This window comes from Ursus arctos, unplaced genomic scaffold (genome assembly GCF_023065955.2).
Source record: "Ursus arctos isolate Adak ecotype North America unplaced genomic scaffold, UrsArc2.0 scaffold_15, whole genome shotgun sequence".
Classification (NCBI taxonomy): Eukaryota; Metazoa; Chordata; class Mammalia; order Carnivora; family Ursidae; genus Ursus; species Ursus arctos.
Genome location: NW_026622819.1, coordinates 46,364,564 through 46,388,109, shown reverse-complemented (window position 1 = coordinate 46,388,109; position 23,546 = coordinate 46,364,564). Strand labels below are relative to the sequence as shown.

Below are 23,546 nucleotides of genomic sequence, written 5' to 3'. Positions count from 1 at the left end.
AACATCTCACCTGTCCTCTACACTAGCTGCTTGCTAGTCGGCAACTTACCCGAAGAAAATGGAGTTCTCCGCTCCCAGTATGACTGCGGGCTTTCCTTCTCCCCTCCCCTTTTCCTCTTTTAGAAATTCTATTTTTGCCTTTGATAGAATGAATCAATCTGTCACCAGTTTCCCTTTCTACAAAAGTACATAGCATGCTAATAATTAACTGTATGACTTTAAATTATCGTTTTGGCAATATTCATCAACCTTCCACCTTCCCATCATAGCCTTTCATTCCCTCCCTGGCATGGTCCCAGGTCCCCTTCTCTGTGGCTCATCCCCAACAACTGCGCAAATAGTGGCTACTAGGTCGGGTGACCAGCTGTCCCAGTTTGTCCAGGACTGAGCGGGGTGGGGATTTCTGGACACAGGACTCTCAGTTTTTAAAACTGGGACGGTCCCAGGCAAACAACCAGGCAACTGGCCACCCCACCTGCAGTCCATGCAGGAAAGATTTGCAATTCAATTTAAAATTCTTAAAGATAGAAAAACCTTCAAGCCCAAACTGGGAAATGTTATATGGTGAAATGGCAGAAATAGGGTTGACATTTTGGCACAGATAGACTAATGCCTCCATCAGCTCATACCTACTGTTTACTGGTATCACGGGTTAGGCTAGTGTTGGGCACAGGTCATTAATACAGTCTGGATATTAGCCTTACCTGGAGAGATTTTTCTCTGAATTACTAGTGCCTAGATCTTACCAACTAGATATTCTGATTTAATTAATCTGGGGTGCGGCTTGGGCATTGGTATTTTTAAAAATATTTCCCAGGGGACTCTAACGTGCAGACAGGCCTGAGGACCACTGGTCTAGGCATATATGCTGGTAAATTCATTGATTGCTCTGTGGAAGACTTTTTCTCTGTAACTCCATGCATTTGGTTTCTCTGAAAGAGCCATAAATGTGCAATTTTCAGTGCCACCCAAAGTGCAGTCTGAGGATGAGTGCCAGATGGCAAATTGTTGCTGGTCTGCCACCATACAAAAAGAGAAATTGAGAGTAGACATTTAGAAATTTTTTTATAGCAATCAGAGCAACTTTACGTCTAATGAATGAAAGACTAATAAAAAAACTGAACTTGCATTTTCTGTGTCTTTGCTTCTTTATTTTTTCTAGTAGCTGATTTTTATTTATTTTATAAAATATAAGCCTGTGACAAATTGGAAATTGAAAACCAACCACGAAAGTGAGCCATCAACACAGCTATTTGAGTGACATTGTCCTAGAACAACAAATGACCTTCTGGTCCAGGCAGAGAGGGTTCACCTCGAGTGCCAATCACCTCATGACAGCTGCCCGGAGCCTCATGTTGAGAAAGATCCCAAAGCCACGGACCACGATCAACTGTGTCACATAAGATCAGGGGCGAAGAGTGACAGTATAAGTGTTGGGTAAGTGTCATCGCTGATTTAATCCAACGCTCGTTTTGTACTCATTGGGAAACTAAGGTCCAGGAAGAAGAAACTAGAATCACCAAATCACCCACTGTGATGGTGACGGAGCAGGGTACTAGGACCTGTACTTTCTCCACCGCACCATGCTTTCTCTCTTCTCATCCCTCTCTCCCTTAATTCTAACATCCCTGGGCAAGATCAGTCCTGCTGCTCATACTGCATGGCTCTTGAGAACCGCTGCGTAAAAATAAGTTAAAACAAGTGATGTATTTCTTCTGGACACACAACCCAACCAAGTAGTATCTAAGTCACAGCCACCCCTGACCTAGCCAGAGAAGCAGGCAAGGCAAACTAGCCCCATGGCTCCCTGGGGTCAACCACTGCAGCCAGAAAGACCAGTCTACCTGTTGTGACAGTTGCATGTCAATACCAAGGCCTTGGACCTTCCCGAGTTTTCTTATCCTATTGTATGCTAGTTTCCATAAATCCCCGAAATATTTCCACTGGCCGTGAAAACCACTGCATTCCACTATATCAGCTTACTGCATTGGCATAAACCACAGGATGGCTGGAAAAAAGAGCACAGTTCATTTTATTTTCAGTCAAACGGTAGGTTAAGGAGACTTACTGTGTCCAAAAGAAGTTTTTCAGCTTTGTCTCGGCTAATACTTTTATTGTACCACCTGAAAGCAGGAAAAAGTCATATGTCAATGACAGTTAAAATTTTTTTTATTATTTACTTGTAAAAGATAATGCTAGAAAATGATTTGGTCCTTTTCTGTCTATACCTGTGCTTTCCAACTTAAAAACAAAGTCACAAACCATTCCCAGGGAATAAAATGTTTAATTGGAAGGGAACAGATGAACCAGAATTGGTAAAGTATCAATAATTTTTGAAGCGCGGTTTTGGGTATATGGAGGTTCGTTATATTATTCTCCTTACTTTTGTGCATGTTGGAAATTTTCCATAATAAAATTTTAGAAAACCTTCATCTTCCCCATTTCATAAGTCAGGGGGTGGTTATAAGTAGGATGATGCTAGGACGGCTATAAAAATGGAGCACAAATTTGAAAGTTGAGCCTTGTAAAGCAATTGCAGTATTTTCCTCTTCTAGACTGGTTTTCAAGATCTTCTGCAAAGTAATTATATTATTTTTATAATTTTGGGGTCTGGTGAAAAAAAACCCTAGAAAGTGGTAAGAAGAATATGAGTGATTTTTAGAGGTAAAGTTTTTGAATGTTGCTGGTAACACTTGAGCCACATCCTGACTTCCCCGGCTACTTATGAAATAAGAGGAGATAGAATGATCATCAGTTAACAATCAGTTTTAGGAAAGTATAAGCCCCAGAAGAGAGAAGTTCTGGGTAGGGAAGGGACACCACTTATCAAACTTGTGTGACTATTAGAAAGTAGCCACAAATGAGGGAATTAGTGGACCCAATCTGATCGTCTGAACATGATGCAATTGGATGGTGCTTTGTACCTCAGTGGACTCATAACTTACCGAGTTCAGGGGTGGCCAATATACTTCATCTCATGTGCAGGCTCTGACCAATCAGTCACAGCTGCCCAAAGCTGTGCACCTGAGCTCAGTAGGTAAGTGTGACACTGAGTGATGTCTATCCTGAGTTCAGGAACGGGGAGGGAATGCCAGCTGAAGTGCCTCCTCCATCTAGTCTGACCCTTCATTTTAAGGGAAAGGGATCTGAGATCCAGCCTGGTGAGGAAACTTGCCCAAGATTATGCCCCCAAATCAGGGCAGGAGACCTGAAGCCAATCAGTGGATGTACCAAACCATGGTTATGCTCCCAGATGGTACATTTTTTAGTTCTTATGCAGATGTTCCTGACACTAGACAACATTAAGTTCAAGGATAAAAACTCATCATATTGGGTATTTACATATATATAAACTTCTAAATGTCTGGATGTTTGCTTGTGAGTCGTTTCATTCTCTCGCTGTGATCCCATAATCTGAAAAATGCAAGCCGACAGGGTGTAGAATAAATAGGGCTCACAGACTGTTTTGCTTGTATGGTGTAGTGTTTTGTTTTGTTTTGTTTTGTTTTGTTTATGACTTAAAATACCTTTAGGAGGGGGAACACACTTTTTTATTTGCCCCAGACTCCACCATTCTCTAGTGCTTTATACTCTGCTGGAATTTTGAGTTTGCCCCCTCTATCATCAATGACGAGATTCTGATTAAAAGCAAAAACAAACAAAACTTCCCAGCCTAGTGATCATTTGAAATAAATGCCTATTTATTTTCCTAAAGGCATTGGCTATAAAAAGTGAAAGAATTTTATTTAAGCATATTTCCTACATGCTTCATTGCAGCTCAAGTATTCTTGGAATTGATGACTCTTCTGTTAGCTGAGGGAGGGGCTACTCACACATACTTGATCAGAGCAAGTCTCAGGTTGAGAGACTCTTCAGAAAACGATAGCTCTTCACAACAGTGTCTATTAGAATTTCACCAACAAATAACTTGACCACATTTGAACTAATAAGAGCCCAAATGAGTTAATAGAAGTCTTCATTAGCTAATATTTTTCAACCCTGGTATCTTAACATTTGGTGAGGACTTAAACATTTTTCATTTTTAAATAATTTCAAATGTATAGAAAAGTTATAAAATACTACAAAAGAACCCCCATATACACTTGGCCCAGATGAACTAATTTCTGATTTTTACATCTGTGCTTCACCATTCCCCCTGAAAAAAAAAAAAAAAATATATATATATATATATATATATATATATATAATTTTTCCCAAAGCATTTGAGAATAGACTTTAACTCCTAAGTACTTCAGTATGTATTTCTAAGAAATAGAACATATACTTACATAAACATAATACAACTACCAAAATCAGGAAATTTAACGTTGGTGCAATACTATTATCTAATTTCAGACTTTATTCAAATTTCGTTGGTTGTCCCAATGATGTGTTTTGTCACTTTTTATTATTTTTTTTAGAGAGGGAGGAAGAGAGAGAGGCAGGAGGAAGGGGCAGAGGGAGAGGGAGAGAGAGAATCTAAAGCAGGCTCTATGCCCAGCATGGAGCCCAACACACGGCTCGATCTCACAACTCTGAGATCATGACCTGAACTGAAATCAAGAGCCAGATGCTTAACTGACTGAGCCACCCAGGTGCCCCTATTATTTTTTTTAATGGCTCAAGATCCAATCAAAGATTACTAGTCCATATAATCAACACTCATCTCCTTAGGCTCCTTCAATGTGGACCAATTTCTCAGCCTTTTGTGTCATTTATGATATTAGCATTTTTGAAGAGCACAGGTTATTTTGTTGAATATGGAATTGTCTATATTTCCTCACGATGAAACTCAGATTGCGCATGTTTGGGCAGGGATATCACAGAAGTGATGTTGTGTCCTTCTCAGTGCGTCACATCAGGAGGCCCAGGATGTCTGTTTGTCCCTTTATTGATGCGAACTTTGACCACTTGGTTAAAACAGGGGTCTACCAGATATTTCCACTCTATAACTAATAAGTGATTTCTGAGAAGATATTTTGAAACTAGGTAAATATCCAATTTTCACCTTCCTAGTTGTGAAATTTTCATTGATGTTTCTTGCCTGAATTAGTGGATACTTTGAGTTACAAATGGTGATCTTTAAACCTGATTATTCTTTCTACATTCATTAGCTGGCACTCTGTGGTAAGAAAGAACTTTCTCGTTTATTTATTTATTTACTTACTCACTTACCTATCAAACTATCTGCTTCTTTTAAAAACCATTTTATCCAATGGATTATAGTCCATTACTGTCACTACTTATTTTGACACTCAAATTGTTTAATCTTTGGCCAGAAGGAACAATTTTAAGCTAACTTCTTTGCCCATTCCACAAGTCGATATCATTAAAACATTTTGGGCTGCAGTACTTGTTTACTTTCTGGTGCAAGGTGTTCCAAGTTCATTTTGTTCTTTCCCTGCCTCGAGTCTGAATCCCCAAGCCATTTCTCCAAGAACTCCATTTTAGTGGGAAGCGCTACTTAGAAAGGAAGATCTGGGAACACAAGGCTGTTGTGATGCTATGGGGCTGTTGCTTCTGGGCCTTCCAGCGGCTGAGCTAGGGAGCATACGTCCATGCTGAGTACATGGTCCACTACAATTGGATTTTATTAAACGCTAGGTAGTTCCATTAAAATTACATCCATGTGAACTCTTCTGTAAATGACAAATTGAAATAAACAATACAAGCTAAGCAGATATTTAATACCTCTTTGTCTGCTATTCTGGCATTGGAAGTACTGCCTTAAATCATGTTTTAAGTGACTCTGTATTTGATCCAGTGTTCATACTGTTTTCTTCCTTCTCAAATAAGACCAAAATTCCTGGAAGAAACTTTTCCTTTTACCACAATCTATGTGGATATCTAGAGTCATCTCTTTGATAAAAGGGGAGGTGAGTACATATATCGGCCCCCTTCTCCTATTTAAAGTTTCCTCTACTGTTTACTTAGGGATCAAAGTACAAGGAGAAAAAAAAAAATGCCTGGTACTTTTATCATCAATCAATAATATATTCCTAATCTAAAGAGGACCTTAGTACCATATTTTTAGAAAACAAATAAAATATCTTACTCATAGGTTTCCAGGCTATTTGGAGATTTTTCCACCAGATAACTGCTTGGTACGTATCCTTCATGCCTGTTAAGAGGGAAATTCATGTTTAGACTATTATAGGACAAATTTTCATATCTCCATTTTAGAGGTGGTTCAATCCGCTAAAAGTCATTTAAAGATGGGAGAGTCGCACAGTATTTGGCATTCATGATAAGACATTTTGAAGTTTTACAATAAAAGAGTCGCTAAAATTAAAAAAAATCTGCCATCTGTTAAAGGCAATAGATTTCACCACTAAAATATGAACCATAATAAATAAGAAGCGGCTACTTCACTTAAAAAGCTCTGTTTGTTGCTCTCCTTATTGTGAATTTTCCTCTAGTGGAAAAAAGATTAATGTTCGGTCTCTACTTTCTATCAGGAAACATTTTCTTTGGGGTGCGACAATCAGTATTTTTTCCACTTTAGTGCTACCATTTTATAGTCATGAAACCAAAATAATTAAAATATAAAAAAATCACTTTCCAACCACAGGCCCCAAAAGATACTGCAGTCAGCATTATAAGTTTTTAATTCAAGGCCTCCCTAATATTTTTTTGTTGTTTTTAATTGAACTCCTTCAGACATACCTGGTAAAACATGAGAAAAAAGAATACAGTCACGCTGGATTTAGAGGTGGGAGTTTCTTTTGAGCAGGAATACATAATTGTGCATAAACAAAGACATATGGATAGATACTAATCACCATATCAAAATACTTTACATTTGTGTATGGTCCTGTATTTTTCAAAGCACGTTCACATTCACTATTGCATTTCATACTACAAGGTGAAAACAATGTCTCTGCTACTCTCTGGGCCTATGGCTCGCTATCTGTAAAATGAGGGCCCTAAACTAGATGCCACATAAAATTCCTCCCAACTCTGCCAGTCTATAAAAAGATGCCTGAGAGTTTCTTGCTCTTTACTTCATAAGGCATATTTTAATTTTTATATCATAAAGCAATTTTTCAATCTAGTGATGATGTTTAATGAGGAATGCATAATCTAGTTCACAGAATTGTTTTGAGGAGTAAAGCTATCAAGAATGGGGATGCCAAATGTGGGATGATTGTCTCATATCCTGTGCCCATGGCTGACATTGCTAGTTAATCACAGCATGCTTCCTTTGGAGAACCGAACACCCAGCTTCAGAAGCATCTCTAATATGGTGTTCAAGGCAGTCTGTGCCAATTGATAGAAGTCAAGTTATTCTAAAATTCACTCTTTCTTTTATATCTGTCTTTTGGAATCCACTTGATTATGTCTGGTTTTGCCACACCGTATGTTTACAATTCTATTAATAGGTCAAATACTATTTTTACATTCAAGAGAATAACTGTGTTCTAATATGCCAACCACATAACATTCTGTGATAATATGATGATCACAGATGGTGATTCTCTTCATTTGTCCGTGGATGTAGAATTTACAAAGCTCCCTTCACTTTCAGCATCTCATTTATTTCCTCAACACTGAGAGATAGAGCTGATATTATCATCTGCGTTTCGTAGATAAGGAAGTGGACACCCAAAGTTTAAGTGACTTTTCCAAAGACCTACAGCAAGAGCAGCTGATGTTAAAGTCCAAGTCTTCTGTCTCCCCAACCTTGTGTACTTCCCACTACACTGCATTATTACAAAGCGCGTTGGGGAAATTCCCAAAGCACCAATTAGACTCTAGGGTGTCCTCTTTGATGGCCTTTGAAGTGCAGAGCTGAGCGTTTCCACAGGCCACTGAACAAAGGGTACACTGTCATTTGGGGAAGCGAAACCTAGGAGAAGAAATTTCCTGGCACATTAGGTGTGCTACATAAATGTCAGTTGACTGGAGGAGTGAATTTCTGAGTAAGTTCTTCTGGTGTTTGTAGAACAGGGCAGTCTTAAACCTGTTTCTGATATGGGGCTCCTTATAATAGGCAAAGAGAAGGTGATGTGACAGTCCTCACTTGCTAGTCAGCTAGAGAGGGGGGTTCCACCTGACGTGCTTTGGGGTCTATTCCCAGCGAGCCAGCAACACTGTCTCCCAGACCACAGTCCTTGAAGGAACTATATTTTATACCCCTCCCTCACTCCCCCTGTAGTGGTGTCAATAAGGCTACTTAAAGAGAAGGCACTTTGAGAAGCAAGTTTTGGTGTATGTAAAAAGTAAAGCCTTAACCCTAAAGATATTTGTGTGCCTCTTTTTTTACTCATCAGATTAGCTAGCTTTTTTTTTTTTTTAAGATTAATGATACCCAGTGTTGACACTCCCACACACTGTTGGTGGGTAGTGGGAATGTAAATTTGGCAACCTTTCTGAGGGAATTATCTACCAAAATTGAGACAGGCTCTGACTCAACAGTTCCAGAGTTAGAAATGTGAGATATATATTTTTTCAAAAGAAAAATATATTTTCAAAAATATATATGTTGCAAAAATTTTTTTTCAAAAAATTGCCCAGAAACATGAGCATGAGCAATATAAGATCTTCACTGTGGGCTTGTTTAAAATAACAAAGAAAACAAATAACTTGGAAACTAAACGTCTTAACATTTAAGATCATTCAAATATTTATAATACAAACACACCTTCCAAAACTATGTGATTATTCAAAAAATAAGGTAAATTTGTATCTGTTGATATGAAAAGATCTCCAAGATATATTACTAAAGGTCAAAAGCAAGGTGAAGAGCAGAAGAATCACCTTTGTGTGAATAAAAAAAAAAAAGGATGCATTCGTGTATGTATAAATTTTTGTCTGGGAATACACAAGAAAACGTCAATAGTGATTACTTTTGGAATTATATGGGGACAAACGGAGGTTGGATTTTTATTTATTTTAAATTAAACAACTATCTAGACCATCCAAACATTGCAGTGATGGAATGTTTTCTTTTTCTTTTTTATGTTTTTAAATCAGTAATAACCTCACACTTTAAAAATATGTAAACCCCTAATATTAATATACAAGGATTTTCATTGCAGTGTTGTTAGTATCTGCAAAATATTGGAAATAACCTGAACAGCCAGCAAGGGAATTGTTAAATTATGGTACACTTTTGTGTTGGATTCATGCAATCATTGAAATCATATTCTGGAGAATATTCCAGGGCTTGGGTAAATACTTCTGATATATTAAAAGCAAAACCTGAAACCTTATAAAGCAGCATGAATCTGATGCCTTAAAACTAAGTCCTAGTATCTAAGTCATATATATCCCAGAGCATTCTGAAGGTTAACAAAAGTAATTTTGTTGTATTTCAGATCAGAGAAGGACTCATAGATTTTTTTTTCATTCAGAACTGCCATAGTGGACAATGGGTATTAGCACAACTCAACTTTCTCCCCGGATCATGTAGATGGCTAGTTCAAAGACTGGTAGCGTAGCTAAGTCTTTAGTATCTTCTTCCTGCTGCTTCTTAATATAACCACTCATCTGTACCATTTGTACATGCCTTTTCTTTTCACTGAAAATAGACACTTCACAATGGGATGTGCCTTCAGTCTCATCTAAACACTCAAGAACAATAGTGCTTCCTCATAGAACAAGCTGCCAATCTCCTACTCTGTGGATTTAGTGAAAAAACCCAGGGAATTTTTAGATGGGCTTGGGGGCTGGGAGTGCTTGATGGGGAACAAACATAGCAAGTGACTTCCTCTGCCACTTCTGAGAAGTGGAAAGGTCTCCTCAACCACTTCTGCCTTCCTCTTTCTTCTACCTCTGCTCTCCTCTTCTAACTCAGTGCAGCAGTCATACTGACGGAGGCAGGACAAATCTTTCCAGTGTTTTCTCTATTCCCGCCTCCCCTCAAGCCCTGGGACAGCAACCACAAAGATGCCTTACCCATTCCTGTCCTGCACTCTCCACCAGTGAATCTCGGAACTGTCCAGCAGGTAGTACTCCTCATTGCGTTGTAGCATGAGTTCCTGCGGATCATTTGTTTGGTAGTCATACAAGGCAATGACAATGGTTTCTTCAGGTTCCCGAAGTGATCGCTGGAGGAGGTAGAAAAGAAAACCAAGTGATGACATAGAAAGGAGGTAAACTGCAGAACAAGGTCAACAAGTCCCTAAATTATAACTTGCTCCTGGTTTTATGCCAGGTCAACACACCAGTTCCTATAATCCATCGGGTATTCGCTGAAACCACCTGCCTTCTCTAGTTGGCTTTCTTTATGACTTAGGATTGTAGTGCTGAATACGACACAAAGACAACCAGTACCTGGGATTCATTGCCCCTCTCACTCTGTGTGCTGAATTTTGACCACAGTGAATTCCAAGCAGCCACATGCTTTTCATAAAAGTCTGTTGGGCACACTTTGCAGCCTCTCTGCTGGAAGCATCATATTCTTGATGAAAGTGATGCAGTCAGTGCTGTTATTCAGCACATGTTTTTCTGATTTGACTTGTGGGTTTGTTCAGATCCATAGGATTACAGACTACCAGAGCTAGAATGCCTCTGAGGGATCATTCAATCCATTCTTTTTTTTTTTTTTTAAGAATGGGAAAACAGAGGCCCAAAAGGGGAAATGGATGTGGCTAAGCTTAGCCCTTGAATTAGTCTTAATGCTCTTTCTATGATAGCACATGGACTTCCTTCTTCCTCTTAGGGGCTCTCTTGCCTAAGTCTCTACTTCTCGGTACCTTTTTAAGGATGACGTGTTGAAGACATGAAGAAGAGACGATAAAGCAAACAATTGTGGGAGTTCAGGAAGGGCACACTTGCTACAGGTTGGCAGATTTTGTGAGACAGTAAATACGGAAGAGATTGAGATTACTGGTGGGGATGAGATTTGGTGTTGAGAAGCCAACATTTCTATGAGCACATCGAAGCATTTGGTGATATAAAAATCCTGGAGATCTAGAAAGAATAGCTTGTCATATTGATGTAGTATGTCATCCCAGCTGAGCCCAGATAAGGATTTGAAGTCTAGATATCGGTGGAGTTCATGAGGTGGTGTATTGGAGTACTGCAGATAAGAGTCAATGGGACTGAGGCTTTCACCCCAAGAGTTAATGGGGGAAGGAGTTGTATTCAAGGGCATCTGAAGATTAAGGAGGGCTATGACATCATGGTTTTCATCCCATTATAGCCCAACTAATTGGATCAATCCCAATGAAAAGAAAGCTATGAGCAAGGTTCTCAAACTATGGTGGTACCTTTCCATAGGGAGCATCTTGGACATCTATGGGGATGTTTTGAACATCACAAAGGCTTAGGTGTGCTGCTAGCATTTAATGGGAGAGGGCCAGGAATGCAAAAATCTCTGCAGTATTCCACATCCTGTACAACTTTTGAATGTCCTGTTAGACATTCATGTGATGAGAAACCTGCTTATAATAATAACAATGTATAATAATACTCTGAGCCTAGATCCTACCTCTACCCTATATAGGTGGGACTATGGGGGAAACCATCTGCAAGGCAGAGTTGACTTCCCCAGAGTTGGCTTGGTATCACCTAAATCTTACAAGTCAGTATATTAGATCAGTGTTTCTCCCTGCTTCAGTGTGCTCCAGAATCACCTGGAGGTTTATGAAAATGCAGATTGCTGGGGCCCTCTTCCAGAGTTACGAATACAGTAGATCTAGGGTGGGGCCTGAGAATTTACATTGCATTTGTAACCAGCTCCCAGGTGATGCTGATACTGCTGGTCCAGGGACCACACTTTGAGAACCACCACTTGAGTCCAGAAGCTGTGCTGCCTACTGGCTTAACTACTAAGTTGTTGAATGGCCTTGGAAAAGCCTCAAAACCTCTCTTGGGACTTGATTTCCTAAGCTTTAAAATGTGAATAAAACTATAACACTCTGAAGTGGCTAGAATAGAGAGTGAGGAAAGGAGGCACATACATATATATAAATAGTGAAAGTGCGGAAGCACTTTGAAAAATATAAAGTATTATCAAAAGTAAGGTATGGGGTAAATACACAATTTTATTTTATTTTTTTAAAAGATTTTGTTTATTCATTTGAGAGAGAGAGCATGAGTGGGCAGAGGGAGAGGGACAAGCAGACTCCCCACTGAGCAGGGAGCCCGACCTGGGGCTCAATCTCTGGACCTGGAGATCATAACCTGAGCTGAAGGCAGACGCTTAACCATCTGAGCCACCCAGGTGCCCCAATACACCATTTTATATAGATAGCTGTCACTAAACCCCAAAGGGGTCAGATGGCTGGATACACAGTTTGATATCAATAAGTTTTTGTTGAGTGAATAAAGTAAACTAAGGATTTAGCAGCTGAGCGGTCCTTTTATGTAAACAGATCCATGAGAGAGTTCAGGTCCAAGAGACCCAGTGTGTTCATATCAACTGAATTACTACAACCTGCTGCATTTGCCCGGGATTTGAGAAGTCTGGGCAGATGGGGAAAGTGCAAAGGGGACATGCTAGTCAGGCCGCTGCAGTGATGGGCGTCCACCGTGCCCAAAGCTCAAGCCCTCACTTACCCTGTTGTCTTCGGGAGTAGGAGGAAGAGGCTTCTTTGAAGCTGAAATGAGAAAAACAGAAAAAGAAAATGAGCATGAAACCGAATGTGCCCGACCGGAGGCGAGCAGCCAGGGGGCTTTTCAGAGAAAAAGGGGCCCTTAGGTGAACAACAGAAGAAGAGGGCCAGAAGATGATGAAACACAGAGAAACAAAAATCGACCTTATGGAGACCATGTTTTATCTCTTTTAGCCTACTGGCTCCCCATTTCATTTTCTAGAAGATACCAGAAACTTGTAGAAGTCAATATTCTGTATTCCCAGTTGAAGACGAATCCAAACGTTGCTTCAGAGGCGTTAGGCTTGTGTCCTTCCCTGTGGGCTGGGAGACCTCCACAAACACACATACCATCTGCCAAACCCCGGAGTGGGAATTGGTGACTCAGGGTAACAGTGACTCACTGGCTTCCTGAGGCAACCGTGGGCTTGGGGAGGAGGTGGGTGAGGTGAGGGGTCATTACGGTGTTTTTTGGGAGGGCTGGAATCTACTTTTAGTTACTTTAATGCTTCTGAGCATGTATTCCTTCTACGTCCTCCAAACAACACCCTTAGCACCTCTCTCTCTGTTTATCTGTTTGTGTCTCCATATTTCCCTCTCTTTTATGCCTTCTTTCCTCCTCTCTTCTTTCTCTCCCTTTTTTTCTCCCCCTCCATTCATCTCTTCCTCTCTGTCTCTTGGTATTTCTCCTTTGAGGCCCTGAAAAGGTCAGGCCTGGAATCAATAGACCAAAGTTGAATGTTGGGGGGTAGGTGTGGCATGAGAAGCAACACATGGGCTTCCACTCAGTTCAAAGAATGATTTAATAATTAGAGATAATACAGGAATAGGCTCCCTAAGTAGGTGGTGAGCTCCTCTTCTCTGCATGAGGTTGACTCACGTACGAGGTTGATTGCTGCCTGACCGGGACAGCACCTGTCAGGAATGTGGTAAGAGGAGACACACAGTGACATGGGAACCCAGCCCGTGTGCTAACTCCTTAAGCCAGGGCAGGGTGGGGGGCTGACTTGGGTTTGTGATTAACAGAGAAGAAGCAAACAAACATAACTGGAAGCATGGTTCCGATTCAGCACCCAACCCAGAGCACCAGGTGACTGGCGTTCTCACTCCAGCTCCACTGGGAATGAGCTGTGTAGCCTTGGGCCCCTTCCAGCCCTGAACATTCTGCAACGTGTATCTCTTCCTCTAGTCTTGCTCTTCCCTTCTTTCTTCTCCCTCTGGGTGAAGTTGGTTTGCATTGACATCAGGGCCAATTCTGGTTGCAGAAATGAGTGTCGCTGTGGGGTGGGTGGAGCAGGGTCCATTTTTACCCAACCACCTCTGCTGCTTTCCAGACATACACACACACACTGCTGTATCTCAGCTTCAATTCCTCTGTCCAAAAATAAGAAAGACTAGTGGGCACAATTACCATGTGTTGAGAGCTCAGTAAGGGCCAGCAGATGTGCTAAGAGCTTCCCACAAGCCCATTGTTGCAAACATGAACGTAGGACCACTAAGAGAGTGACTGTATAGTAGTGAGGCCCTGGCTTCATGGGGTGAGCAGTTCAGCACGAGCAGCCATCTCCAAGTGTCATGCTGGTGAGTCATTCAGACGCTCCTCCCCCTCAGTCATGTGTCTAGCGCTCAGCCGAGGGAAGTACTATGCACCCTGAAGAGGGTCAGCAGCAACATGCATGGTGAAAACTACAAAACACAGGCTCAAGGAATCCCAGAACTGGAAAGGGGCTTGGAGATTGTTTCATTGCGGGACTCCTAAAAGTTCCCCTAACATTGGAGAGATGAGGACATTAGGGCCCTTGACAGCCAAGTGATGGGTCCAAGGGCCCACAGCAAAGGTGCTGCCAGGAATCTGGAGACTAGACCTCTAGCTTTGGAAAGGGTTTTCATGAACTGGGGAAAGCCCATGCCATCTTGTTATGATGGTGGATTCCACCCACGTAAAACCTTCTGTTTCCTTTTAATGAAATACTAGCCTTTGTGAATATGGTCCGTAGGGTACTGAAGAAGATCATTCACTTCTAAAACCAGGTACATATTGTTCTGGCCCAAGGGACTTGTAACCTTAAACTTTCTCTCTCAAGGTGGAGGGTGAGAAGTGTTGGTTTTTAAAGTGGTACTAAGAGGGGCTGTGACTCAGGAAGCCACGGAAAACCCAGCCATGTGTTACATTTAGCACATCCGCCTTGGGTTGTCAATGTGAGGTATTCGGTTTTCGTGCAAAAAAGAAACTGACAGATGAGAAATTGTGGCTAGGGTAAGAGAGGTTGAGAGGAGAGGGGGATGGGAGCAAAACAATTCACAGGATCCATCATTCCTATTCAACAATGGCTTTGCCGAGCACTTCCTCACTGTGCGACCCTGAGCATAGGCAATGCTCAAGGTCTCCTGCTTCTGTGACCCCACACCATCTCCCCCGGATGACCGTGGGGAATGGAAGCACCCCATGTGTCAAAGTGCATGCAAGTGAAGTTGCACTTCACTGAAGGTTCAGGTCCCAGAGCCATCACAGAAAGGAAAAGCGGTGGCACCCCAATCCCGCAATCCGGGGCCTTTGACCTCCAAGGACCAGAAACAATGTCTTTTGTTTTCATTTTGCATTTAGGCTGTGGCCTCCTTTTCTCTGAGATTATAGAGATCAACGGCGAGTTTGAAGGGGAGGCAGAAAGAAGCCACAGAATACAATAAGCAGTTTTTGGTTTTGCTTTCTTCCTCTCCAAGAGTGTAAAGTTGAGCCGGTGGAATTAAACACATGTGCGATGTGACATCACTGTAATAAATAAATGATGTTATGGACCTCTAAGTCTGTCTCAACAACTTAAGTCAACCACGCCATTCACATTTTCTAACTGGAAGGCTATGGCTGTGCTTCCCCAAATTTACCGTGCACACAAATCTTCAGGAGATGTGTTAAAATACAAACTTTGATTTGGCAGACCTGGGATGGGGCCAGAGAATTTACATTTCTAACTAGCTCACAGGTGATGTTGACACTACAGGTTCAAGGATGACACTTTAGCAGCAAGGAGCTACAAAGACGTAGGTTTGAGATGAAAAAACATCAACAGACTAGTGGTAGAGGCAGATGATTTCCCTCAGAAAGTTCGGAAAATGCAAAACTTTGTATTCAATCCCTGACATCCCTGATGATGGGAAGCTGAGAGCTTTTACCTCCTATAACCAGAGAGGTCAGTCATTTTGCAAAGAAGAAAAGGGAATTCCCGGTCTCTTACCATTCTTGGTTGGATCGTACTGGGCACAGCCCACTGCGAGCTTCTCTAGCTGAGCACAGCATCTCCACCTCCCGTCCATCCAGAAATTAGGATGATACATGGGTACCAAACTGTTATTATTCCTTGTTTCTGAAAGAGATTGGCACCAGTAGAAGAGTTATTTCCAGGTCAGTCTATCAAGGGCTACCAACTTTACAACTCCCTTAGGTTGGACCCCGCTGTAAGCTTGAGTGAATAGTACATGTTGGATTTAGACATTATCAGATCTGGATTCTTGTCTGGCCTTGCATTAACTGTATGTCCCTAGGTTGGATTACACCCTCATCTGAGCCTCAATGCCCCCTCTGTGCAATGAGAATGTTAGACTGGATCAGTGGGCCCCACAAAAGTGCCCAAGGGGCACTGGGAAGACTGAGTGGGAGGGATTCCTGCCCCTTCATCTCTCTCACCTTCAACCACAGGTATTTGCCTTTATCTGTTCTAGATTTGTGGCTTTAAAGTGAGATTTTAGTAGGAAAAAAAAAGAAAAAGAGGCTCTCCCGCTAAAGAAAAGAAGTATAAGAAATGGAGATCTAGACAGGCCATCTCAAATGTTCCTTCCAGCTTTAATATCCTGTGAGTAAAGCCCTATCCAGAGGGAAAACAGCCAATGCACACAGTTGGGGCCCTTTTGATAACTGTTTACTTTAATGTTTATACTGAGCCCCATGACTTGAGAGCATTTTTCAGCTTACCCAGCACTGGCCTATTCATACCCCATTTGAGACAACGACCTTGGAAGAGGATAAGAACTGTATTTTTATTCTCATTTTTCACTTAGAGGCATCATGGCTCCCAAGATTCCAAATGGCTTGTTTACTCTTAGTCCTTAAAGCTACTTAGAGACAGATTAATATCTGAACCCAGTTCTCCTGTAAATGCAGGGCTTCGGGCGAAATAACAGTACTACTGATTGAGTGCTTTCTCTGGGTATTATTCTAAGTGTCTGACATGTCTTAACACATTTAATTCCCACAATAATGGTGTGACCGATTGTTACTAGTCAGAATTTATAGCTGAGGAAATAGAGACACTGGAAGTTCGAGGAACTGGCCCCAGGTCACGTACTAATAATTGGCAGAGCTGGGATTTTCACCTTAGCAGCCTGGCTGCACCTCTCACGTACACCCAAACACTGTGCTGGTTCTAATGATGCCGTCAGGAAGGCGAGCCTTAAGAAATACCCTTCCTGCTGATCTGAAAACCTTTAAAGCTAGCTAACATTTACTGGGTGCCGACTCTGGGCCAGGCTAGTTCCAAGGGCTTTACTCGCAGCAGTTCCGGAGGCAGGTACTATTATTATTCCTTCCTTCTTTCCTCTTTTACAGATGGGGAAACTGAAGACCGAGCAGCCGGGGACGTTGCCCACGCACGTCTGCTAGTAAGTAGCAGAGCCGGGATTCAAACTCAGGTCATCTAACTCAAGGGCCCATCCTCCTATGCTTCACACTAGACCAGGAGTGGAAAAACTTTTTCTGAAAGGGCCAAAGAGTAAATATTTTAGGTTTTGTTCATCAGCAGGCAAAATCGACACATTATGGAGGTACTTCTCTAATCCTTTAAAACGGGACCATTTAAAAACACAAAGACCTTCCGTAGCTCAGAGACTTATGAAAACAGGTGGTAGGCTGGATTTGGCTGACCCTACACTGTACTGATTGCTGCCTCTTGGGCCCAGGGTGAAAAGTTGGAATCTAACACCAACACCAAAAGTGAGAAATATTTAACCATCTGCTGCCCTGTATCTTACTGTGGAGCCCAAGCCCGCTAGACGGTCAAGAGATCTCAAGGAGCCATTGGCACAGGAAAGTAATTACCTTCTTTAAGGGCCAGAACCCAACGCTGCCGGCTCTCACGGTCTGGAGCAAACACATACAGGAGGTAGTTGTCATGCACAACCTGGAGATACACACAGAGTCCAAGGTGAGCTGTGCACCCAGAGAAGGATGGCTGACAGCAGGCTCATCTAGCGTAGGGGGCCGAGAGTGGGGCCTTAGGTGTTTGTTGCTTAAAAGCAAACATCTGGGTGACTAGGAGACCAGTGTCCTTTTTATACAGATATTTGAATGCTATGCAGACACAGGGGGAATTTTCACAGCTCAGACTACCTGTCTGAGATTCCATGTTCCTAGGAAGCCATTGTTAAATTAAAACAGTTGGAGAAAAAGCTCTCCATGTGACAGCACATTTGTTTCTCATATTAATTTTTAAGTGATTAAAAAAATCTTTCTGGCATATGAAAGACTAAGAAGTTAGATAAAAAATGTATAATCGAGATTTTTAAAACTTCTTATTTTGAAATAATATAAGACACCCTAGTGGTTCCGTAAATAGTACAGAGTTCCTGTGTTCTTTTCACCCACCTCTCCTTAATGATAACATCTTATTACATAACCATAGTACAGTTTCAAAACCAGGAAACTGACATTGGTCCAACACTACTAACTAAAGTACAGATCTTTGAATTTCACCAGTTTTTTTCATGTACTCGGCTTTTTTTTTTTTTTTTTTTTTTAAGTAGGCTCCACGCCCAGTTTGGAGCCCAATGCAGGGCTTGAACTTACAACCCTGAGATCAAGAGTCAAACGTTTAACCAACTGAGCCACCCAGGCTCCCCTTTAATGTATTATTTTTTTTTAAGATTTTATTTATTTATTTGAGAGAGAGAGAGTGAGCATGAATGGGGGTGAGGGGAGAGGCAGAGGGAGGAGGACAAGCAGACTCCTCACTGAGCAGGGAGCCCAACGTGGGGCACTATCCCAGGACCCTGGGATCATGACCTGAGCTGAAGGCAGACACTTAACCGACTGAGCTACCTAGGCCCCCTAATGTACCCATTTTTAATGGAATTTTAATGACGGGAAAATACATGCTAATCGTTTTACTTTCATTACTAAAAATTTGAACTCATGGAGGTTAACTTTCCAGGAGGAAAGAAGTCCTTTTCTATGTCACATTAAAAATGGAATGTTTAACCTCTCAAATTGGCAAAAAGGACTAGTACCCTAGAATGTACAAGGAGATATCCACTGCTTCAGAGTCACAGATGCCAAGAGTGATGACAAGATTTGGACAATGTCGTGACCTAAAGACTAATGATAACCTCCACCAGCTCTGTCCAGTAGGACTTTCTGCAATGGTGGAAATGTTTTATAAACTGTTCTGTCCAACACACAGCTATTAAACATGTGAAATGTTCATTCATTCAGTGTGGTTTAGTGTGACTCAGGAATTTTTGATATTGTTTAACTTAAATATTGAACATCCACACGTGGCTCGTGGCTACTCTATTGGACAACAAAACTCTAGATAGTTCTGAGATTATCAAATTTGAGACTTTTTGTCCCAGAACCTCTAAACAATTTATAATCAAGTACTGCAATGGTTGCCCCCAAACATGAGTGAATTGTACTTAAAGAATATTAGGTTGGGGGCCATTGATAGTTTTGGGGTTTTTTTTCCTTCCTCTAGGAGCAGAGAATTGGGATTTTTATTGAGGTAGGGAAGACATGAGAGAAAGGGAAATGAGAAATGAAAACTTTTTCAAGAGTTTATGCTTTGTTGAATTGAATGAATGAATGAATGAATGAATGGACACCAACAGCTTTCTTCCGGGCTTAGTAGAAGATCTAACTATAGAGTCGTCCCTGTCCCACTTTCTATTACAATGACTGAGGATTTCGACCATTGTCCAAGGACTGGGGAACTAGTTCCCTCCGGTGTAACTGACTTACCTGAAATGGGTATTTATAGTGGCATGGGATGCAAATGTCACTTTTCACAATCTCGACACATTTGATTCGGGAGAGTTCAATGGAGCCCTTCAATGTGCGCTTTTTCTGTGGGGAAAAAAAAGTACATTCCATTTAAAGAAGAGAGCAGACAGTATTTTTGTCTAGGTTGCTTATAGAAATCCACTACTAGATAAGATCCATTAGCTTTGTAAACTAACCCCCATATATCCAGAAGCTACTTCTTGGCCTCTTGTGCCTCAGAGAGGCAGTAGCAAGAACTGAGATGAAAAAAGTCAAGATGTGAAAAGTATCCCTATCAAATACAGGGATGCTTTGTGGTGTTTCTTTTTAAATTTTCTTTCTAAAAACTACTTTATTCATTTTTGAAAGTACAGAATTTATCCATGTTTATTGTAACAAATGAAATAATATGGAAGTATGTTAAGAAAATATTTATAGTGTCATATCATTCCACCCTTCTCCACAACCCTGAGGTAGCCAAGGTTAACCATTTGGAATGCATTTGTCTTTCCCACACACATTTATAGGATATATACCAACAAAAACAAGCATCTGTTCCACACAGTGGTCTACAGCTTGCTTTTGTAATCTAAGGATGTATTATTGAAAGGCCAGTTTTCCCTTAAAAACCTCTGAAAACACGTATCCTTTGAGCTCAAGATATCTTGTCATTTAGAGTCTTCCACAGCTAGAAATACATGCCTTGGTTCTGCCCATAATCATAGTTCTTTAGGATGGTTCATCTGTTTTTGAAAACAGAAGAGCACAAGGAAGGCGCCTTTTCAACAACCTTCTGCCACTGCGGATAAACAGGGAGTCTGAGCTTTGAGGTTATCTTGTTTTTTGACCTCTGTTTTATTATTTCCTTAGTAGTATACACAGTAAAATGCAACAAAAGGCTCATGGCAGTAATAGGACCACTCTGTTTGCAAGACATGTTTACCTTGGAACCCACTAAGTCCTGCTCCCCCTGAGAGTGAGACCAGGACATCTATCAGCATATCCCTAAGGCATAGTGACGGGCCTACAACAGGTGCTCAGTCAGAATGATATGAACGAAGGGCACCATGTTGAAACACAGTTTAAACAATCTCAGGCAGATTTAAAGCTAATGCATTTAGCTCCTCAGGAACTATCTCCTGGGGGCCAGTGCTGTTCTGAGAGCAGAAAATAGAGAGGTGAACATGGCAGATCTTCTCATGGAGCTCACAGTCTTGTTGACAAGGCAGACAATATAAACAAGTGCCATAAAGACAATAGAACAGGTTGATGTGACCACCTTGTGGACAGGGCAGGCCTGTCTGGGGAAAGGGCCTTTGAGAAAAGATCAGGGAGTTAAAAAAAGGTGCCAGACATGAAGTTTGGGGGTGTGGGGGCGGGTAAGCATCCTATATAGAGTTCACAGCAAGAGCAAAGTTCTGGGTACATATTGGTTGTTAATAGCCTAGGACTATCATCATCAGGGTCTAAAATGGAGGTAAGTATTAATGGGAGTTGTGAGTAGGGACAAAGGTTCTGTGTAATGTTCTAAAGCAGTGCTGTCCAAGAATAGCAGAATGGGAATCATATATGTTACTTAAAGATTTCTAGTAGCCACACTACAAGGAATTAAAAAGAAACAATAAAATTAATTTTAAGAATATATTTGTTTACCCTATTATATCTAAAGTATTATTTCAACATGTAATCAGCATAAAAAATTAATGAGATACATTATTTTTTGTACTAAGTCCTTGAAATCGTGTGTTGTAGAACACATCTCAGTTTGGACCCGCCACAGTTCAAGTCCTCAGCGGCCACACGTGGCTGTGGTTCCATTATTGGACAGTGCAGCTTCAAGATGTCCAAGGAGGGCTTCTCCTCTAACCTCAGATTATCTCCTTTAACCTCTTAATATTCACTGACTTCAAACATGGATTTTAAGAGACACTGTGTTAACAGCCTGTCAGGTGAGCCGGCTATGGGGTTTGCTCTTCTGTTGGAATGGATTTCATGTTCTACCATCAAAACTCACTGTTTTTCCTAAACGAGTTCCCTGAGGCGGGTTGTCTTCAAAGTTCACAAGATCTGATACGTGGTCAACAAGAGACCAGTTGTGCATCCCCCGAGCTGGGGACTGGGGAGTAGCCTGTCAGTGAGATAAACACAGTTCTATCTCTGAGAAATGGTGATTGCCTGTAATCATCCCAAACAACTGTGCTATTTCTGAAAAATGCCAGGGTAAACCTTCCAAGGAAACCACACAAGAGCCATCAGGAAAAGAGAGACAGCAAAAACCTGCTCTCATTCTTACGTGTCGTTCCATCTGCATCACTTGGGGTGAAAGTCACAAGACCTCCCTTGGCCTTTGTCTCTTTTCTTGGCCATGTTCAAAGCTACCCTGTCTTCATATTCCAAAGCTTCCCCCTGGACACCTAACATGTATCAAACACAACCCAGCAAGATGCTGGTGTTTACGTATTTGCACAAAAGCAAGCTTGTGCACGCAGCTTTGGTATTTCCTTTCTATGTTAATATATTGCATAAAGTAGAATTTTGGACTGTGAGTTTCAAAGAGAGAGGCAGGGAACAAAACCGAAATAAAGGACAATTCACATTTTTGAGCACGTCTTACACTTCAGGCACTCAACAGGCCAGCGCCCATTTAATCTACAATCCTGCAAAGTATCATTGCCCCATCTTGCAAGTGAGGACCTTGACGTTCAGAGGCCAAGTCTCTTAATAAGTGCAATGGCAGGGTGTAAGCTCAAGTCTATGACTGCAGAGCCTGAGCGCTTCACAACTATGTTTCATGGCTCTTGCACTTGCCCTGACTTTCCACAGGAGATTTTCATCGCCCAGACTCCACACTGAACAATCAGTTGCATGAATCTATACTCCAAGCTGTGGTCCAGCAGACATTTGTCTGTGCCCTATTGGGTCGTGCAATGATTATGCTGGATTTGAAAGGGGAGCACTTTCTCTGCTTCCTCAGAATGATAAGTCCACTTCACTCCTATTAACATAGGCTCCTTGACTGTTTGGCTAGTCCAACAGATATGTCAGTGAGAAGCTAGGTATCTGAGACCTATGAAAGAGGTTATCTCCACCCTTCTGAAAAATAGCTGAATTTCAGCTTTCTGCTTTGGAGAGGCAGAGTGGAAGAGGATTGGAACTTTCAGTTCAGGTAGACAGGCATTTGCCTGACCTGCTATGCAACTGAGGCAAGTGTCTCAACTTTTCAGTGCCTTTTTTTTTTTTAAGTGAGAATGACAATAGATCCTGAGTCATTGGGTTAATTTAGAGGACTTAAAAAAACCATGTACACCTACTCACAAAATAAATTCATTGAAATGATAAACCAATCACTCAAGTGTTACTTCCTTTCCTTCTCCAAATGCTGTGCATAAGATAAGACCTTGTTCTCTTGTCTTTATGTGTCCACAGTTTGGGGGGGTGATTTTCTTTTGGGCAAATATGTAATCAGGAACCACCATCTGGGAGGGGCAACGTTAATTTTTAACTGGCGATACTGGTGATTTTGACATTCCGGAGTCATTTGTTTAATTTGCAAATTGTTTGTAAAATCAGGCCAAAACCACGGAAGGGGCCTATTTCCTGGTCTTACTGACTGTGTTACATTTGCTCTCAGAGGGCTTTTCCTTTCTCCTTTTGCTTTCTGCTTTTCCTCCCACTCGCCTGTCAAAACCTTCCCCAAGTAGTCATTCACCAAGGGATTAACTTACTGATAGAGTAAAGCTTGGCTTGTTTCAGAGGAGTTTGGATCAGGACAGATGTTAGACACCGAAGCCAAGAAGGAGCTTCGATAATGGAATTTCAGGCATTAGCTGAGAGAGTATTTTTCAAAGGGGAGTTCAGACTTTCCCGGACCACACTGTAAAAGTAGCCACATACTGCCTTTATCAGAGTTTCTTTGTGATTGGAAAATCTTTCTGGTGATGATTTTAACTAAGGAATTTCAAATATTTTGCTCAATG

The 23,546-nt window shown here is 41.4% G+C and overlaps 1 protein-coding gene across 1 annotated transcript in view; it reads right to left on the bottom strand.

Moving 5' to 3' along the window:
- Positions 1-23,546, bottom strand: part of ITK (IL2 inducible T cell kinase) — a 59,086-nt gene that overhangs the window by 20,227 nt on the left and 15,313 nt on the right. Inside the window, exons 2-8 of the mRNA XM_026510859.4 lie at positions 19,549-19,653; positions 17,632-17,713; positions 15,776-15,904; positions 12,508-12,548; positions 9,901-10,052; positions 6,056-6,121; positions 2,069-2,123 (exon numbers count right to left, since the gene is read on the bottom strand). Of these exons, the coding sequence (XP_026366644.1) occupies positions 2,069-2,123; positions 6,056-6,121; positions 9,901-10,052; positions 12,508-12,548; positions 15,776-15,904; positions 17,632-17,713; positions 19,549-19,653 (630 nt within the window). The remainder of the gene's footprint in view (positions 1-2,068; positions 2,124-6,055; positions 6,122-9,900; positions 10,053-12,507; positions 12,549-15,775; positions 15,905-17,631; positions 17,714-19,548; positions 19,654-23,546) is intronic.